Below are 19,870 nucleotides of genomic sequence, written 5' to 3' on the forward strand. Positions count from 1 at the left end.
TCCACTGCATTATCCTGGTTTTCTTGTATCTCTTTGGCCATTTGTCTCTTCCTCTCATTCAAAAGTTGGGTATTACTCTTCAAACAGCCTTGGCTGTTTTTCTCTATATATACTTTCCCTTTGATTGTTGCATTCTTTCTTGCAATTGATATTAATACTTCCTGAACCAATACCTTTGATTCCTTAAAAGGGCAGCCTAGCTTTCCAAAAGACTGCTGGTTCTCTTTCCTTTCAGATGTCCTGCTGGCTTCTTAAACTCAAAATGTCAGTATCAGAACACATCCTGATTCCCACAAAACTGATCCTTCCTCCTGAAAGTTCATTTCCATTCATAACTCCACTCCTCTCCTCCCATACACCAGGCTCTAAACCGCAACCGTTTTGGAGTCTTCTTTTCTCTCACCTCTACCCACTGAGGTTAATCACTTGTCCATCCTTTGCTTCTTCCTTTGTTATGTACCCTCCACAGTCACCTGGCTGAGGGCCTCATCACTCTTCATCTGAAGGCAAAAATAACTCAACTGGCTCTGAACCATCAGTATCTCAGCCTCGCTCTACCCTACAGCTGACTTACACAGAACTTTTTTAAGTTTATTTTTTGTTGTCAAAAATTTCAACCATACAGAATGATACAGTTAATACCCATGTTTTCATCACTTAGATTTCATTAATACTATATTTTAATATCTAAATAGGGTTTGTTAATTAACTTAATATGTTTTAAAATTAATATGTGCTATATTTTTTCTTTTAATCCTATACATATATTTCACCCCAAATGCTTCAACAGGTATTTTTTAAAATAAAAACTTTTCCATGTATAACCTCAACACCATTATCATATCTAATAACTGGTATGGTTTTCTTTAATAACATCTACTACCTAGTCCATATTCAGATTTCCCCAACTGAATATCTCATGGTAGCTCATTTCTCAAACTGGAATTCAATCAAGGATCATGCCATTGCATCTGGTTTTTTATGTCTTAAATGTCTATTAATCATGAACAGTCCTTTCCCTCCTTTCTTCCTGATTATATTACTCTGAAGCTCAAAAAATTTTAATCATTATACATTCCCTGCTATAGAAGATGAAATACCAAAACTGCTACTGCCTTAGCCCAACTTTCAAGTTCCTGCATGGCCCCAAATCTCCTTTTCAGCATTATTTCTCCAGAGAGACCCTAATTTCCAGCCACTCTATTATGGCGATTTATGTAACTGTGCATTTACCTTAAGCCTCCTAGAAAGTAATATCCCTGTATCATCCTCATCTGTTACACCCCTGTATTTCCTCATTCAATCAACGCTAGTCCTTTCAAATGGTTGTTGGTGAGATGGATAGATGGATGAATGGCTGACTGGCTGGCTGGCTGGCTGGCAGGCTGGATTCATAGATGGGTGGGTGGATGGATTCAAGATGTGGTCAGAGTGCTGACATCAGACCACCCTTACTCTTTCTGGCAGATCTTGGAAATGATAGCCAACATGCCCATTAATATTCTCTGTTTGAGAGGACAACCCTTTCTGTCTCCCTGCTTTCTAGTATATGTGCTGCCGAAGCACGCACAACTGTCTCCCTGCTTTCTGCGGAGGTTTATATCCTGGTGCTATCCCAGTTTGGGAGCCAAAGTTTGGTCGGGGAATCTTCCATTCTTATCCCTCTTGTGTACTGTACTGCTGCCCATTAGGATGGGCACTCAATTCTTCTAATGCCGATATTTTAAATTTTTGTAGCTCCTTATTAAACACAAAATGTCCTATTTATTCAGATTTTGGATATACTATATTTTTACATGGCAAACCACCTCACACTGCCTCAGTTGTTCGAAGCTAGGTATAAGTCACGCATAAAAACCACCCATGCTTTTCTGTCTCCTCAAGATAAGGCCACTTGTACCCACTGTACTGGGAGCATTAAGCTCTGCTTAATTCTAGTAGGGACATTCTAGTATGGCCCTTACCGTGTCCCTTACCGTGTCCATCAGAGTCACAACTCCAAAGGAAATGCAAAGGACCAGGACCTGCCTGTAGTGGGAGCTCATGAAATGTCTGTAAATGAATAAACAAATGGATGAATGTTTAACTTTTTTTGCTAAGAAAACTGAGACATCCCTGGAAACAGCCGTCACCTCGCTCAGATCTGACTTGAAGACAGCAGGAGTTTGCTCTGCTCCAAATGGAAGTTGTGTTCTGGAAGTTTTTATGTGCAACCTGCCCCTAGGTTTAGATCATCGGAGCTGTGTGAGGTGGTTTGAAATGTAGAAACACAAATGTGCAACTTAAGAGTTGATGTGTCTGTCTAAAATTTTGAGTGCTCTGGTGCTCAACACAGAATTAGTTACATGGCGTAAATGAATCAGGGATAAATTTTATCTCTGGGAAAGTAAAGCATATGGTAGAAAGCAAAATCAGCATGATATTTTGTTGTCTGGCACACAGCCCTGCTCCTGATTCATTGATTTATTTATGTTACAGATTCTGATAGATGCTGCTGCTTTTCTAAGCAGCATTATGTAGGGTTTTTTTTTTTGAAAATATCAAAATTTTACTTGGTTTGATTTAGCAAAAGATTTCATGTTGATCTTACAATTCATGGTCTCTCTCTTTCCCCTTTTCCTCTTCTAGGGATTCCTGACAAGGAGAACGTGAGTAGCTATTCTCTCTGCTTAGCTTCTAAAAACTGTCAAAAGGTAAAAAAGAATCATGGTAACCTTGCCAGCCAAGAGAGCTCTTTATCTACATTCAACAGAGCAATAAATATCATTCTAATCTCATTCTGCCATCTTTGATGGGTCACTTTGAAATACAAAGGGGAGAAGGTTGATTGCTCTGACATGGTCATCACATGTCCTTGACATTAAGTAGTCTAAAGAAAGATTATTCTAGGGGCAAACAGTATAATTGCTAAGTGTTTTCTTTTTCTCATGATGCATACATGGCAGTAGAACAAATAATTTATTTCACAACCTATAGAGAATTTGTTGTTTTTCCTTTTCCTGAAAAGGAATACAGAATATGAAATTCAGGGTCAAATGATAAATTTGCCTAATTACTCTAAGTACATTAAAGTCAATATTTCTCTTTGGAAGCCAAAAATAATTAATTCTTATAGCTGTTTAGGGAAAACAGGTAAGAGAGTTTAGGACAAATCTTTCTTAAGAAACAGTATCAAGCATGAATTCTAAGGATGGTAGTAAGAGAGTGGCATCATCTTTGCATGTAAATAATAATATACTAATTATATAAACTAGTATCTAACTTTAGACAACAACATGAAAGATTTACTGATGGAAGCAGTGCTCAGTGGCTCTCAGATATATCACCTGCCATTGTGTTCCTTGATTGCTGTACCCAAGTGGCAATGTTACAGAATTGTCACCTTTTTCTTTCCCTGCTTTTGGTCCTTTGTCTGTGGGCTGGGATATTGTCTTAATTAAATTCAGATTATTTCTGTATTCCTTTTCAGAGTTTTGACTCTAGGTTTTTTAGTTTTCTTTCTTTTCATAATCTTGGTTTTAAAGGCCTGATTAGAAATTCTGGCCCACTGCTGTACCACACAAATTTGGGTTCAAGACTTACCAATGTCACTTCAAATGTCACACCAAAATTTTACCAAGCTTGGTTCAGCAAAGGATTTTAGTTTCACCCTTTAGGGCCTTGCACAAACTACTTAACCTCTCTAAATATCCCTGACTTGTCTTCAAAATGTGAATGTTAGTCCTGACTACCCTAAAAGGCCATTATGAATATTGAATGAGATAATCTGTGAAAAGCACAGAGATATTACAATAGAGCTCAGTAAATATTAGGACTATTATTGTAATTATTATTTTCTCAAGCCTTGGATCATTTTCTAGCTATCTTTACTCCTCTGAAAATGTCTTACCTTTTATAAAGTAACTATCCCTTTGCCTTTCTGGCCCTTCTTAAAATACCTTTCCTCAGTGAACCTTTCTTTCCATTGGTCTTTTGCTATTAAAAAAAAATATCTTTGTTGTTGAGTAAAACTCTAGATCAGCAGGTTCATGGAGAGTCTAAAGCCATAGCCTTTAGAGTCTAAGGTGAACAAACTAATACTGCCACCATTTTGGACATGGATATCCCAAAGCACGCTAAAACAAAAAATACGCAGGTCATTAGCCAAGTGAAGGAGATGAAAGGGCTCCTCATCAAGGGACTGTCATCGATGTGGTGAGTGCACACAGAATGGCCAAACCCTAGGAAATCTAAACCGTCCCAAGCTTCAAAAGGAAGCTCTGTCTCTCTTAGGCCCCTGGTGACCTTTAGGTTGGACCTCCCTGCAGTGAGATGACAGGCACAATGTTCTGAGCAGAGAGTCTACCAGCTGTCATCATGCAGTTCACTTTGTGACAAAATAGGAATTTAAAGTTTGCAGAAAGTTAGATACAATGAGCTCTTAACACGATGCTGCCCTGACGGATTTAGGGGACTGGCCAGGCTGTCTCCCCAGTATTAGTTGTAGTATATGCTTATTTGCATTTGTTTGGGCCATTCTATGTCAAATCCTTTAGCAAACAAGAAAGCACGCTTTTTCTCGATCAGCAAATAGAGTGGATGTAATGCCACCCTGTGCTATTAAGAAACCTCTCCAATGCTATCAGTCAAAGTAAAGCAAATGAGATGAAAGACATTCATGAGCAGAGCTGAAGCTCTAGAAAGATAAAAAGAAGACTAAGAGCCTTAAGTGGTGTTAATTAAAGTTTTTCCTTTATAAAAGACAAGTTGCATTATAATGATTTCTTTTATCCTTTACCTTCTTTAACTACATGCTGGGCAATGTTATATTCTTTTTATATTTCTAAGTAGCAATAATATGACTGTGACTGAAATAAAAGCACTTAGACTGTTGTTTCAGTGTCCAAACAGAGTCTTCATGGAAGGAATATGTTCTACATTTCCAGCTCCTACTCTTGATTTTGTTAATCACCATGTTTAAGTTTTAATCAAATATGCAGACGTCAGTAAGTGGTGTTTTACCTACCTTGCCAGCTATATTTTATTTCCAGATCTAGGCTTACCTTGCATTAAAAGAACTTTCTACTCATAAATTGCACTTCCATTGAAACAAAGGGGCTGGCATTTAACTTACTGGATTATTTTGCCTACTACTGACTGTGATTGATAGGGACATCATTTAACTTTAGGAACCACAAGGAATTGGCACATATAAAATAATTGATGAAAATATTCTTTAAATGACCATTGAGCCAATAAAGCAAGTAGACTATTTTGGTAGGGTTGTGATTGTTTGGAGTATTGGTTTTACAAAGAAATTATTCGCTTTGATCTGTTTAAGTTATATATATATATATATTTTTGGTCTTCTATATGTGCCATACCTGACTAACCGTGTTTAACAAAGAACCTAAAAAAATCACACTTAAAAAAAGGCTTTATAGTTGAATATTACGGATATCCTTGGAAGGAATGAGCTTGTCTATAATTTTTTTGCTATTTATGTAGATTTTGTTGCTTATTATACTCCATTCTCTCAAGTCACCTTGAGAGGCAACTGTTATGCAGTTTTATAGTTTTAGAAATTTATAGTTTTCTTCCTCAATATGGAAGAAGCCAGAAAATAGACTCAGGAAGAGATTACAAAATAATCCCACTTCTTGATTTGCAAATGTCTTGTTTCCAAAAGGATCATTTGAAGTCTTCATTTTTAAGGCAGTTATAGTATTGATAGTGTGATTAAGCAAGATTTTTGCTAAATATGAAAGAGTACTTTCCCAGTATAAAGCACTATCAATGCAGAGGTCAAAGGTTCCCCAAGCGCCAGAAGAACTGACGCTAGCAATTAATAATGAATAAACTCGGGGGTCTTGGAAAATGATTTGATAGGTCTCATTTTAAGAAGATAGCTTAAAGTTTCTCAAACTTTTAAAAATCACAGGTCATGTATATGAAGAATAACTTTTAGAAATTATTATATAAACATAAGGTTTTTAAATGGGAAATGGTAAGGAAATAATTTATACAGTTTGTGAAAATTCTCATTAAGAAGAGGGCAATAGAATAATAATAATAAGTAAATAACTATTAGGGTCAAAAGGTTAGGAATTTTAAGAATTTTTAGGGAATATAATAAAATTTATTTCTATTGTTGCTCTTTTTCAAAGTTAGAGAACACAAATTAGAATATTTCCCATGAATTAAACAACAATATCTTATTTTACCATTATAGACTGGCTATGCTTCTCTGGGCCAGATGAAGAAAAAGGAAATTGTGTATCCCGATACAAACGTAAAATATTAAAAAAACTTAGATGATCCCATAAAACCCTGTAAAACTTCTCAACTCCAGCTTTAGAACACCTACTAAATTCAGATCAGTTTTCTGCAGAACACAGTTTTTAAATCCTGCCTTAAAACATGACTGATACACATCCAGAGCTTATCAAGACATCTTGGGAAGAATTCACTGGTTTGCCTAGCAGCCATTTCCTTCTGTTTTAGGGTAAGAATGGTTTCACTGGTTCTCTCACCACCCTGAAACAACACATACATAACAGGCCGAGGATGCAAAGCTCTACACAGGAGAGCAAACCAACCAAATGCTTAAGACTTAGAAAATACTGAGCCTGCTTGTTTTGTTTTTGAAGGACATATTGCTTATCGCCCAAGTGAAGATTAGATTTAGGGTGTTGCAGGCCCCCTTCTGCCCGCTGTGTAGTGTGTAAATACTCATTTCTGTAGCCGGCCTATTGGAACGCATAGCTCACTGAGCCAAGACTTACTTTGCTCCACCTCCTGGAGAGCCCCAGTGACTCAAAGTTGAAGGTGCCAAAGACAGCTTCAGCTCTCCGGTCTCTGAAGACATGTTTGTTTTTGTGTTTGTGAGTTATGCATTTTATAGGGCAGAATGCCCTTGCTGAATTTCTTCTTGCCTTTTATTCCATCTGTTCCTCTACTCTGTTGTAAAAGCTGATCGTACCATCTTTCTCTCTAGCTTCTTCAGTGGTATATTGATTGAATTTTTAAGATGACATGTAGTTGTCCTTCATCTAAATAATAAGTAGTAAATACAGGTAACACTCTGAAAACCTAATCTTGTGTTGTTAGTGAGACCCTGTGTTTGTTGCCTCTGAATGTTCTTGGCCATATTCACAGGACCAGTTACTTGCTGTGAGTTTGCTTGGCAAAAGGGCACATATCGAGGTGTATTTGGGTGGTGGCTTGTTAATATATTTTAGAATTATGTTTATAATATGACGAATTACATTTGGTGATTGTTTTAATGTTCTAAGTTTGCTTCCTCTAAATTTTAAAAATTTCTTTTATGGAATAGAACTTTTTAATGTTGCTGCCTGGCTGATGGTTTTCTAGGGTTGCCACTGAGTTATACCACATAATCCTGCTTTGAATATGGTCTCTCAATCTTTTCTGTAATCAGAATTTAATTTGGCCAAGTATCACAGAGAACCTGGGTAGCATTTAATAGTTAAAATCATAAAAATAAAAGAAATGAGATTGCCCTGTCTCTCCAGCCAACAGCTTCTCTTCTGCTTTTACTTTAAAAAACAGCACAGCTTTGAGGTGAGGCTGCTCAGTTTTGGCTGTGCTGCTGAGAATGAGCTACACATCGGCAGGGACAAGGAATATAATGTCATGTTGATAGTGATGTACTATAGTGTTGATTCCAAAGTTATGAGAGAGCGTATCGTTGTCTTCAGAAATAGTTTATCCTATGCTGAAGGCAATTATGTTCGTTACCTGTGCCTTTGGGCTGCCAGCACATTATCTCAACTGTGAGGATAAAATATATAGTATCATTTATGTTCGATGTATTTGAACTTTTATTTTTCTTGTTTTGAGAAATTGAAACCACATTATTTGCAAAATACATCTTACGTTTAGGAGAGAAAATTGGAGTGTTCTTGGATTGGATAAATTAATCTAGTGATTACATGTCATTTAGGATTTGGATTCTTTTCTAATAACAATTCTGTGTCAGACAGACTCCCTTGAGTCAATAGATATTAAAATATTTTGTAATCATTCTCTTTACCTATAGGTAAAATTACATTGAAGAGAGACAGATGATAGATATCTAGATAGATGCACATATACACACTCATACACATACTTACATATGTAGATATATATACCTACATATTATGTATGTACGTATAAATATATATTTAGCTATTTTTATTCTCTAAATTTTCCACAAAAGGAAATTGTAAAACCACCTTTAGAAATACGATCTGGCATTGTTCAGGATTCTTATTGCCAGTTTTTATAAATGTTTAAGTTCACTTTAACTTCACTTTATTTTCTATTTCCTTCAGTCAAAGAACGATTCAGAAATACCCATAGAATATACCACCTATTTGCTTGAAAATCTTTCATTTAATGCATGTGTATTGATGGATCCCATGCCCCATGTGGGGCTATGAAAATAAATAAAGCATGGTACCTTCAGGGAGTCGTAGTCAGTGGACGGAGGCAGACACATGAGCACATAAACACAATGAAATGTTGTGGGCACATGTGGGCAGAGTGTGGCCCGAGGATGTGGCCTAGGAGCTCTTCAGGCTTTAGTTAAAGTCTAGCTCTGCCTCTTACTACCCATGTGACGGTGGACAAGTTAGTTAACCTTTTTAAACCTCTGTTTCCCCATCTACAGAGTAGGAACAAGAGTAATGTCTTACCAGGAGGCTCCCAGGAGGATTAATGAGATGATGCATGCCAAGTGCTTAGCTAGTGCTGGCACTCACTAGGTACTCTCAGGAGACACATAGTGGGTTTTTGCAGTTCTCAGGGAGAAGGGGAGGGGCTCAGAGCAGGGCTCACAGAGGAGAAAATGCCTACATGCACTCTTGATGGAGAATAGACATTACTCAGGTGGAAGGGAAAGGAGAACATTGCATGAACATAGGAACAGAGTTCCAGAACTTTCTCTCTTGAGGCTAATTTCATCAGCTCTAAAATGAAAAGCTGTTCGTTATTTTGGACACTCTACTTCCTAAGATTCTTTTCAAAGCCATCAAAATTTGGCTTCCAAGCTGCAGGTATTTCCAGTTCCCAACAAAACACCATATTTTCTCCCCTAAAGCTTGATCTATTTTGACTATAGGTGGGGTATCAGCTTGAATCTCACCCTATTTGTACTTCCTGATATCATGCCTTCTTTGTAAAAATGACAGATCTAGATTGCTGATGCCTTTGAAGCCTATTGTTCACTCGGATCCCCAGGTCCTTTTCTGCTATGATCACCCAGTCAGTGCTCCCTCATTTCTGTTGTTCGCCTTTTTTCTCCACCCTTCTTCTCTTGAGTGAATCACTCGGCAAAACTTTCTATTGAATTGTGCCCTCAATTTCCTTTACCATTTGTCAAGGTCATTTTAAATTTCATTCCAATTTTCCTAAGTGCCAGCCACCCCCACCCAATTGGACAGCATTGTCAGATTTAATAAGAATGCTTTGATTCCATATTCAAGGCATTAATCAGCATGTTAAATCTAACAGTATTCAGCACATGACCCAACCTTCTGAATTTAATTGTTTGTGCTAATTTATTTGCATACATGATAAAATTACCCCATCCGGACATGAAAAAGAAGCTTAAGAAAACATATGAGAATCCTGGGTAAAAAACACATGCTAAGTCATCAAATTCACTTCTATCATGCTTGTCACTTACTCGTAATTTGGAAGAAAAGGAAGATGATAATTTTCTTTCTATCTTAGAAGACATAGTATGACTCATTCATTATTATAGTCCCTGTCCCCAGAAATGCATCATTTTCTGTCCCTGACACTTCGTAGCCAGCAGCACTAAACAAGTCACTTACCTCAATGAGTTTCCTCATTGATAGAATGATAATCCCTGAACTACACACTAAAAGGATTGTTGGGAGATCAGATAATGACCTTCCACAACTTGATTGACACTACTCTCAAAAAATATTATATTAAGCTTCTCTGGAGCTTAATTCTAAATAAGATCAGACTCCGTCTGTAGCCTCAACCCAAGGACAATTTTCTAGCCTGAGGAATCACTGAGATTCACTGGTGGGTTCTGGTTCACATAAAGATTAGATCTGGAAAGCTTTATAAAGGTGCTCTTGCATCTTGTTAGGATTTGGTCCAGTTCTAAGTTCTGGGAAGACTTCAAGATGACAAATGGAAAGTCATTCAGCTTAATGTCCATGTAAGTTGGCTCAGCCAGGAAAATGAAAAATTCCCAAGTCACACCAAGTGTTCGCTGGGTGCTGTAATTTGGTAACCCAATCCCAAACAAAGTGAGGAAACTATACCCAAAGTTGATTATTAGGATGAACCAGGGTAGAGAATCAGAGCAGGAGCATGAAGATAAACTGGAGAAGTACCTGGCTTGTTTGGGAGCCCAGCTGAAAATCATGGAGGTTATCATGGCAGTATACCCTGGACTTTCTAGTTTTAGGGTATGTGAGGATTTTTAATATTATGTTTAACTAGTTCTCCTCTTAAAAGTGTCAAAGCATTGCAATGTACAACTGCCTAGTAAAGGAATTTGTAACATAAATGCAAAAATGGCTCTGTCATTCAACAAGATATTCTTTGAAATGAATGAAACAGGTAATGGTCCCTCCCTCCACCTACCTCCATCCTCCCACTTCCAAAGCTTAATATTTTTTACATGTTTTCTTCCTTTTTCTCTCTTTGGTGTCTGGTATAATTAAAAAACACTTGGGCTCCCTCTGGTGGCTATTCCAGTGTTCCTGCTGAAGTTTTAGTTACATGGAACAAAATGTTTGAATGAAAGCGGAAATATTAATAGTAAATGTTATTTTCTTTCATAAGATGCCTGGTATTTGGGAACCTCCAAATAAGCCAAAATATTAAATTCATTCATTCATTCATTCATTCATTCATTTATATACCTTCCAATCTAACATGTTGTTGATACTTGGCTTTCTTAAGGGATATTTAGTCTGCAAGTCCATAGAAAGATATTTAGTTCCAATTCTGTAAGTCAAATAAATTTTCCCAAGAAATGATTCTAATTAGCGAGTTTTTTTGAATGCTTACTGTATTTTAAACCAGAGTTAAGTATTGTGGGAAACAATTTGTTACTCATCATTTAAAAAATATATGAACAGCTCTTCTTTAACAGATGGTAATGTTATGTTATTTCTTTTTCTCCTTTAAATCATATTCCCATTCTATTTCTTCCATAGAATTTTATCCTATTGTAATGATTTTTTCCCAGGCCCAGTTACTTTTTAATTGTGTCTGTGTATTAGTCAATATGTAGATTCAGCTACAATCACAAAGACCCAAATATAACAGCCTCTTTAATAAAATAGAAGATAATTTTCTTGTATGTTAACTGTCCAAATATGAGCTGTCTGGGTTTAATATGGTACCCCCATGTTGTAATGTATTTTTGTAATTAAGTCTCTTCTTGATCACCCTATTCTTATATACTTTCATGTATCAAAAATAAGTATATAAATTTAAAACTTAGCATTTTAAAATTTCTTATGACCATAAGTCTCTATTAAATTTTTTCTTCTGGATTGAGTTATGACAGTTAGTAGGAGTACACAGTTATCAAAACAAAATAAATATTTTATAGATTTTTATAAATAATTATTAAATATTAAAGTAAATTATTTTTGAAAATACGACATTGAGTGACATTAAAAATAAATGTGTTATCTATATGCAACAGGAGTTTCACATCAGTTCTATTCCTCTTCTTGGTAAGCACTGAAAAAGCTCACTCATTCACATAAATGAGCAAATGGGAATGGAAATAGTTTTGAATAGCAATGCCACTAAATTCTTTGACTCTTAGGCAGCTAGCGTGGTACCTCACGGAGAGCTAGAGACAATGATATAATGGCACTAGAGATGGTGGGGAGTAGAGATGGTGGGGAGTGTTGCCTTCTGGATAGATTTTGAAAACGGAGTTCATAGGATTTTCTGATGAGTTAAATGTGAGGCAAGAGAAGAAGAAAGGAGTCAAGGCAGACTTGATGGTTTCTGGCCTGACTACATGGAAGGGCACAGCTGCCAACAACCAAGAAAGGGCAAGCTGAGGATAGTGAGTTTGGAGACCGAATTTGAAGGTCATTGAACTAGATATTATCCAGGAATGAAGTGTGATTAGACTTTTGTATTGTACTTTCTTGGTCTAGTCAATAAACATTAGATAGAGAGTGATAATGAGATTAGATATTGGGTATTTATACTGAGTAGCATGTGCCTGCAGCATGAGTAAAATTAGAATGTGTCTGAAAGAAACAAAAATAATGAGGCAAAAATCAGCAAGACTTTTTTAAGTTTGTCTCCTCCCTCTGTTATATTTTGTAGATTTTAAGACAATTTATTTTTAAGTAAACTCTATGTAAAACTGCTGATGTGACCTTTTGAATTAATAAAAAGTCGATTTATGGGTATTTCTAATACAAATAGTAAATGAATCAAGCTAACAAAGTGTTGCTTAATAGATATCCTCAGGGATTTAATTTAATGAATAGGTAGAAGGATATTATTTGTAAATTAGCCTACAAATTATTTCTATATGAATCAGTGATTTTAAATAGCGATGGCCTGCTTGAAACAATTTGTTTTTTTAATTAGTTTAATCATTCTCTTTACAGTTTTTTATACTATTAAATAGGAGAATAACCCCCATTTTCTTAAATAAATTAAATTTTCTAACCTAGCCACAGATGTTCAATTAATAAAGTTTGAAGGAGTAAAATAATTCTGTAATAGGAGGGAAAATGATTATATTTTATTAAATCCATTTGAAATCAACTAACATTAAGTGCCTACATACTTTGGTTCTGGAGTTATAAAGTCCAATAAAACTAATTCTTGACTTCAAATAACAAATAGTCTAACACCTTAAACAGTCTAAGAGAGAGATAGGTAAATGGATAATTATATCAGAATGTGGTACTAAGAGAAATTGGAGTCAAGTGCCAAAATACCTCACACATTATAAGAGCCACATAACTTGAACCAAAGGATTTCTGAAAAAGAATGTTTCATTATCCACACACACCCCAACATTCTCCTTCTCCACAAGAATACAGAGTTACTAAGTCACTGTGTAACTTCAGCCTGTGTAGGTTACAGGTGGCAGAAACTCATATCAAGCTATCTCAAAAGCAAATAAGAGAGTTAGTTGGGGACTCACAGCCCCAGTCCACAGGAAGAACAGGTGTGGAGTTGACCTTCACATAGAAAGAAGCCAAGGGCTCTCCTTTCTACTTCTCCCCAAGCCTGGAAACATGGCTTCCAACAGTTCCTGGTTCTTCCCTGACAGCTACAGTTAGAGAACCTTGAGAAAGGATAATGACTGATCTAGGGTGGGTCATGTGGTCCCTCCACCCCCACTCTGAGCCAGTGTGGGCTCAGCCATGAATATGGGGAGAAGGTCTGTGCCCGGGAAAAACGGGAACAGGAAATCGTAGCTGTTTACTATTCCTCCCCAGTGAGGCACATCCAGCTGACTGCTAAAAAATCAGTCCCTCTGGTATACTCAGATAACATCATAATGCAATCAATATCTCATTTGGGGTTAGTCTTCATCCCTTGTTTATGAAGAAGTAGGACAGACGCACTTATGAGAATGATGTTGACATCAAATTTTGCAAGAGCTTTGATTGTAATAAGCATTGTGCTTTAGAAATTCCGTGCATTCCATTCAATCAAAATCATAATTTCTTTTTCACTGTCTCCCTAACGTGTATGATATGGAAATCAACAAGATCTGATCTTGTTAAGTCTTTTGAGCTATTTGGATGTGGGTTCTAAACCAATAGATGACATAAGCAATTCTATTTGTCCTAGAATATTATGAGTTCTTCTTTTTTATCTATTTGATTTTAAGTCTTTAAAGTCCATGAGCCAAACTTACATTCAGGTGAGTCATTGAAGCTTATATTGTGTTCCTAAAAGGAAATATTTATGCCAAGAGTCTAAAATGAAGTCTAACAAGACAGTCGATTTTTAAAGAATGGTGATCTTTTCCTGATTATAAATCTACTAGTGCTCATGTTGAATATTTAGAAACATAAAACTGTTTTAAACATTTCCCATAAACACCACCACCCCAAGCTCTGTGCATTTATATATTTAATATATAGAAACAAATTTAGTTCACATTAAATGTATAGTTTCATAGCCTATTTTTTTCAATTAAGTTTTTAAAATACTATTTTACAATTTAATATTGTCTCAATCATATTGGAGAATGAATTTCCTCTGCAATAATATTCTTTTCAAACAGTAATCTATATCATACAAAAGTTAGTTGTCACATCATCCCCTTCCCATTTTTAGAATTATTTTTGGTTACATTGCCGTTGTTCTTTCTTCATTTCTGATGTTTCAAGCTGGTATCATTTCCTTTTTGTCTGAAGAACTTCCTTTAGAAATTTTTGTAAAACATGTCTGCAGGCTATGAACTCTCCTAAATTTTCCTTTATCTGGCAATATCTATTTTATCATCATTCCTAAAGGATATTTTTAGTGGATAGAGAATTATGGGTTGACAGTTTTTATCTTTCAGCAGTATTTTTAAGAACCACTACTGATACGTTATCATTAACTGAAGTCCGTTGTTTTTTCACATTTCCTTTGTTTTTATGTGGTGACCTTTTTCTGTTGCAGGATCGCATCCAGGATATCACCTTACATTTTATGGTCCTGGCTCCTTAGGCTCCTTAAGCTCTTTAAGGTTTCTCAGACTCTCCTTGCTTTTGATGACAGACAGATCTGAGGGATACCGGTCAGGTATTTAGGAGAACGTCCCTCAGTTATGATGTGACTGATATTTTGTTCAAGATTAGATTCCGATTATGGGTATTTTGGGGGAAAGACCACAGAAGTAATGTACCATTTTCATCACATCATATCAAGATACATACTATCAATATGATTTACCATTGTTGATGTTGACTTTGATCATCTGGTTAAGTAAGGTTGTATTTGCCAAGTTTCTCCACTGTAAAGTCATTCTCCCCGCTGCCCTTCTCCACAGTGAATCTAGAAGAAAGTCACCATGCACTGCCCACACTTTAGTAGGGAGTAATGTTCCAACTCATTGTTAATGAACATCTACATAAATTATTTGGAATTCTTCTACATGAAAGCTTTATCTCTTCCGCTGCATTTATTTGTTTATTAAATCATTTATTTATATCAGTATGGACTCGTGGGTATTTATTTTATACTTTGGGTTATAATTTAATACTACTATGTATTTTTTGTTGCTCAAATTGTTTCAGCTTTGGCCATTGGGAGCTCTTTCAGTTGGCTCCTGTGTTTCTTTGACCTACTCTCATCCTTGTATTTTGGATACTTCCTTACTTTCTGACACTACCAGATACTTGTTTATTCCCTGTCCCTGTTCTAGCAATAGTCATTTTGACTGAAGAATGGTTTCTACTGAGATATTATTGCTTCTAAGTCCTTTCAGCTGAGTGAGCAAGGAAATATATATAGGTATACTAACTTGAACATATATGCATAGCTATAAATATTTGTTTACATGTACCTATCTGTATTGATATTAAGCTAAATATGAGTTTATACTGATTTTTCATTACCATTTTTCATTTCATAACTCTAATTCATTATTATGTGGATCAATCTAGCCTTTCTCCATGTTCGTCTATAACTTCCCACTCCAACAGTGAGAAATTTGCCACCATCTGTCATCTATCTATTTGTCTAATTCCTGTATATATGTATAGTGGTTTTAGATTTATTACCAATACCCCCTTGAGAAATGAACTTCATCAACTAGAATAGAATGCTTATGTACAATGGTTTTTACCTTTAGTCTTACAGACTCCACTCATTTGTAAAATTAAGTCAGCACCTTTCTCACCCTCCCTACTCCCTTCAGTGAGGTAATTTGATACATTTGTAATACAGTCAAATTATGTTGTCACAGTCTGCATGCCATCCTGGGATCCCTAGCTTCCTAAATGATTTTTTTTTAATCTGCATATATTGTTGTTCTCCTTGTGCTATAAAGTTCTATGGGTTTTGACAAATGCATAGTGTCATGTGTCCACCTTTACAATATCATACAGAAGAGTTTTACTGCCCTTAAAACTTCCCATCCTTCACCTATCCATTCTTCCTCCATATCAGCAGCCCTGGCAACCACTAATTCTCTCTATAATTTCGCCTTTTTTTTCAGATGTCATAAATGACATGGTACCGTATGTAGCTTTTTTAGACTGACTTCTTTCTCTTAGCAATACACATTTAAGATTCAGTTTTTCTCATGTCTTGATTAGTTCTTTTGTCACTGAATAATATTACATTATATCATTGTGCCACCATTTGTTTCTTCATTCTCCTATTGAAAGATATTTTGGTTTCTTCCATTTCTTGGCAATTATAAATAAAACTGTTCTAAACATTTGTGGGGAGATTTTGTGTGGACGCGACTTTTCAAATCAATTGGGTAAATACTTAGGAGTGTAATTGTTGGACGGTAGATAAGACTGTATTTAGCTTTGTAAAAAACTGTTTAACTATCCTTCAAAGTAGCCATATCATTTTGCATCCCCACCAACAATGAATAATAGTTACTTTGCTCTACATCTTCACCAGCAATTGGTATTGTCTGTTTTCTGTATTTTCGCCATTCTAATAGGTATGTGGTGGTATTTCATTCTTGTTTTGATTTTCATTTTCCTACTGACAAATGATGTTGAGCATCTTTTCATATATTTGCCATCTGTATATCTTTTTAAGATCTTTTGCCCATTTTTAAATTGGTTGTTTTCTTATGTTTTAAGATACCTGTATATTTTAGATATGTCCTTTATGAGATATGTGTTTTGCTAATATTTTCTCTCAGTCTGGAGTTCTGTTTCCATCTTCTGAATAGCATCCACAGAGCAGAAGTTTTTAATTTCAATAAAGTTCAACATCAACATTTTCTTTCACAGATCATGCATTTTGGAATTGTATGTAAAAACTCACCACCAAACTAAATGTCATTTAGATTTTCTTTTGTTTTCTTCCAGAAGTTTTATAATTTTACTTTTAGGCCTATGATCCTTTTTGAGGAATTTTGTTGTTGTTGTTCTTATTGTTGTTTGTTTGTGAGAGCTATGTGGTCTATGCTTAGGTTCATTTTTTGGCATACAGGCATCCAATTTTTCTAGTTCTGTTTGTTGAAAAGACTATGTTTGCTCCATTGAATTGCCTTTGTATCTTTGTAAAAGATCAGATGACTTTTATATGTATGTTAAATCTTCTTCTGTATTATGTTTGCTATTGTAGATACGTTTTTTTTTCCCCATAAATTATAGTATCAGTTTTGCCAATATCTACAAAATAGCTTGCTGAGATTTTGACTAGGATATAATGGATCTACATTTCAAGTTAAGAAGAACTGACATCTTAACAATATTGAGTATTCCAGTTCACAAACGTGGAATATTTCTCCATTTATTTAGATTTTCTTTGATTTCTTTCACTAGTGTTTTGTAGTTTTCTACATATATATCTTGTACATATTTTGTTAGGTTTACACCTAAATACTTCAATTTTTCTTGATGTTATTGCAAGAAGTATTGGTTTTAAAATTTCAAATTCTAATTGTTCGTTGCTGGTATATATATATATATATACATATATATAGAAATTGATATTTGTTTATGACCTTATATCCTTTGACCTTACTATACTTGCTTATTAGTTCCAGGAGTTCTTTTGCCGATTCTTTGGGATTTTCTACATAGACAACCATGTCATATGTAAATGAAGACAGTTTTTCCATCCTCTCCAATCTGTGTACCTTTTATTTATTTTTCTTGCCTTGTTGCACTAGCTAGAACTTTCAGTAATGTTCAATAGGAGTGATGAGAAAGAACATTCTTGCTATTAAGTTTTTAGTGTAATCATTTTTACTATATATTTTAACTCTTCCATGAACCATTTTTAGTAGTTGCAAAATGTCCTCTAGTTCTGATATATTATCACTTATTTTTAACCATTTGTATAATGTTGCACATTTTGGTTATTTCTAATTTTTCTAAATGCTTTTTTTGGCTGTAACTATTATTAAGACTTGTAAAAATAAATAATTAGGGGAATTAGAGCCTATGTTTATGGACAGAGATATCTCCTTATACAGTAGTTCCCCCCAATCCACAGTTTCACTTGCTGTAGTTTCAGTTACCTGGGGTCATCCACAGTCCAAAAATATTAAATGAAAAATTCTAGAAGTAACAATTTATAAGTTTTAAATTGTGCACCATTTTGAGTAGCATGATGAAATCTTGCTTCATCCTGCTCTATTCCTCCCAGGATGTGAATCATTCTTTTGTCCAGTGTATTCATACTACGCTGCCCACCCATTAGTCACTTAGTAACTGTCTCAGTTATCAGATTGACTGTCACAGTATCTTAGTGCTTGTGTTCAAGCAGTCCTTATTTTACTTAATAATGCCACATTCACATAACTTTTATTATAGTATATTTTATAATTGTTCATTTTGTTGTTGTTAATCTCTTGTGCCTATATAAATTAAACTTTTTCCTAGGTATGTATGTATAAGAAAAAAACCTAGTATATTTAGGGTTCGGTGCTATCCACAGTTTCAGGTATCCACTGGGGATCTTGGAAAGTATCCCCTGTGGATAAGGGGGACTTCTGTACATCTGCGGGAGCTGCATTATGGCAATATACAATAGGAGTAAACCAACAAGGAGGCTGGAGCCAGATTGCTTGAGTTCAGATGTTGGCTCTGCTACTTCGTAGTTATGTGGCCTTGAGCAAGTTACTTAAATCCTCTAAGACTCAATCAAGTTCATCATCTAAAGATAGGTTGATAACAATAGTGCCTACCTCCTAAGTTTGTTGTGAGGATTAAATAAGAACATGCCTATGGAGGTCACAGAGCATGTACCTGGCACATAGTATACATGCAACAAATATCCTTTTGATTATAAACATGTTAAAGTTGTTGCCTCGCTTATATCTCTAGTAATATATTTTTAAATTCTCTTAGACCAAACTCATAACCACCATCTCCTTTCTTCCTTTCTAACATCAAGATTTAAAGCCCCCATTCACATTTTGTGCTAAAGGAGGTAGTATTTTTGCTGCTCTCCTTTTTCCAACTGGTCCCCACCTTTTATAAGCCTTCATTATTTCAACAATTCAACTTAAGCATGCCATGCCAGCCACTGTCTTCAGCACTGGGGCGCCAGGGGGAATAAAACAGACATGACCCTCCCTCTTAGATCTTATTGTCTGGTAAAAAAGTCAGGTAATAAACAAGTGATTATACCCGTAATGCATGTTACTGTGAGGAAGCGCAGGATGCCCGGAGCAGCACTGTCCACTAGGAATGTAACGCGGGTCACATATGTGATCTTAAATTTTCTAGCAGCCACATTTTAAAAAGTAAAAGAAAAAGGTAAAATTAATTCAATAATGTATTTTATTTAACCCAATACATTTAAAACATTCCTATTTCATCATTTAACCAATATAAAACATCATTACCAATATATTTTACATTTCTTTTTCTTGTACTTAATCTTCCAACTCCGGTGTGTATTTCACACTTACATCTCAGTTCAGATAGGCCACATTTCAAGTGCTCGGTGGTCACATCTAGCTAGTGGCCACGATATTAGACGTTGCAGCTCTAGAAGCATACCACAGAGGGCCTGGCACATTTGGCTGGGACTTGAAGGATGAGCAAGTCAGGAAAAGGGAGGGGAACATATGTTATAGGCAAAGGAAACAGACTGGGCAAAACCTCCAAAACGAAAGAGTTTGGCATATTCGAGGGACTGGAAAAACATTCTGAGCAACTGCATATGAGGGAGAATGGTGGAAATGAGGCTGGAGGGG

At 35.7% G+C, this 19,870-nt stretch overlaps 1 protein-coding gene across 7 annotated transcripts in view; it reads left to right on the plus strand.

Moving 5' to 3' along the window:
• The window catches only part of RAPGEF4 (Rap guanine nucleotide exchange factor 4), a 259,909-nt gene that overhangs the window by 145,983 nt on the left and 94,056 nt on the right, over window positions 1–19,870 (plus strand). For all 7 annotated transcript variants that reach the window (XM_039855519.1, XM_039855513.1, XM_039855515.1 and 4 more), the window contains one exon: window positions 2,629–2,648. In XM_039855519.1, coding sequence (XP_039711453.1) covers window positions 2,629–2,648 — 20 coding nt within the window. The remainder of the gene's footprint in view (window positions 1–2,628; window positions 2,649–19,870) is intronic.

Source organism: Pteropus medius, unplaced genomic scaffold (assembly GCF_902729225.1).
Source record: "Pteropus medius unplaced genomic scaffold, Ma_sr-lr_union100, whole genome shotgun sequence".
Classification (NCBI taxonomy): Eukaryota; Metazoa; Chordata; class Mammalia; order Chiroptera; family Pteropodidae; genus Pteropus; species Pteropus medius.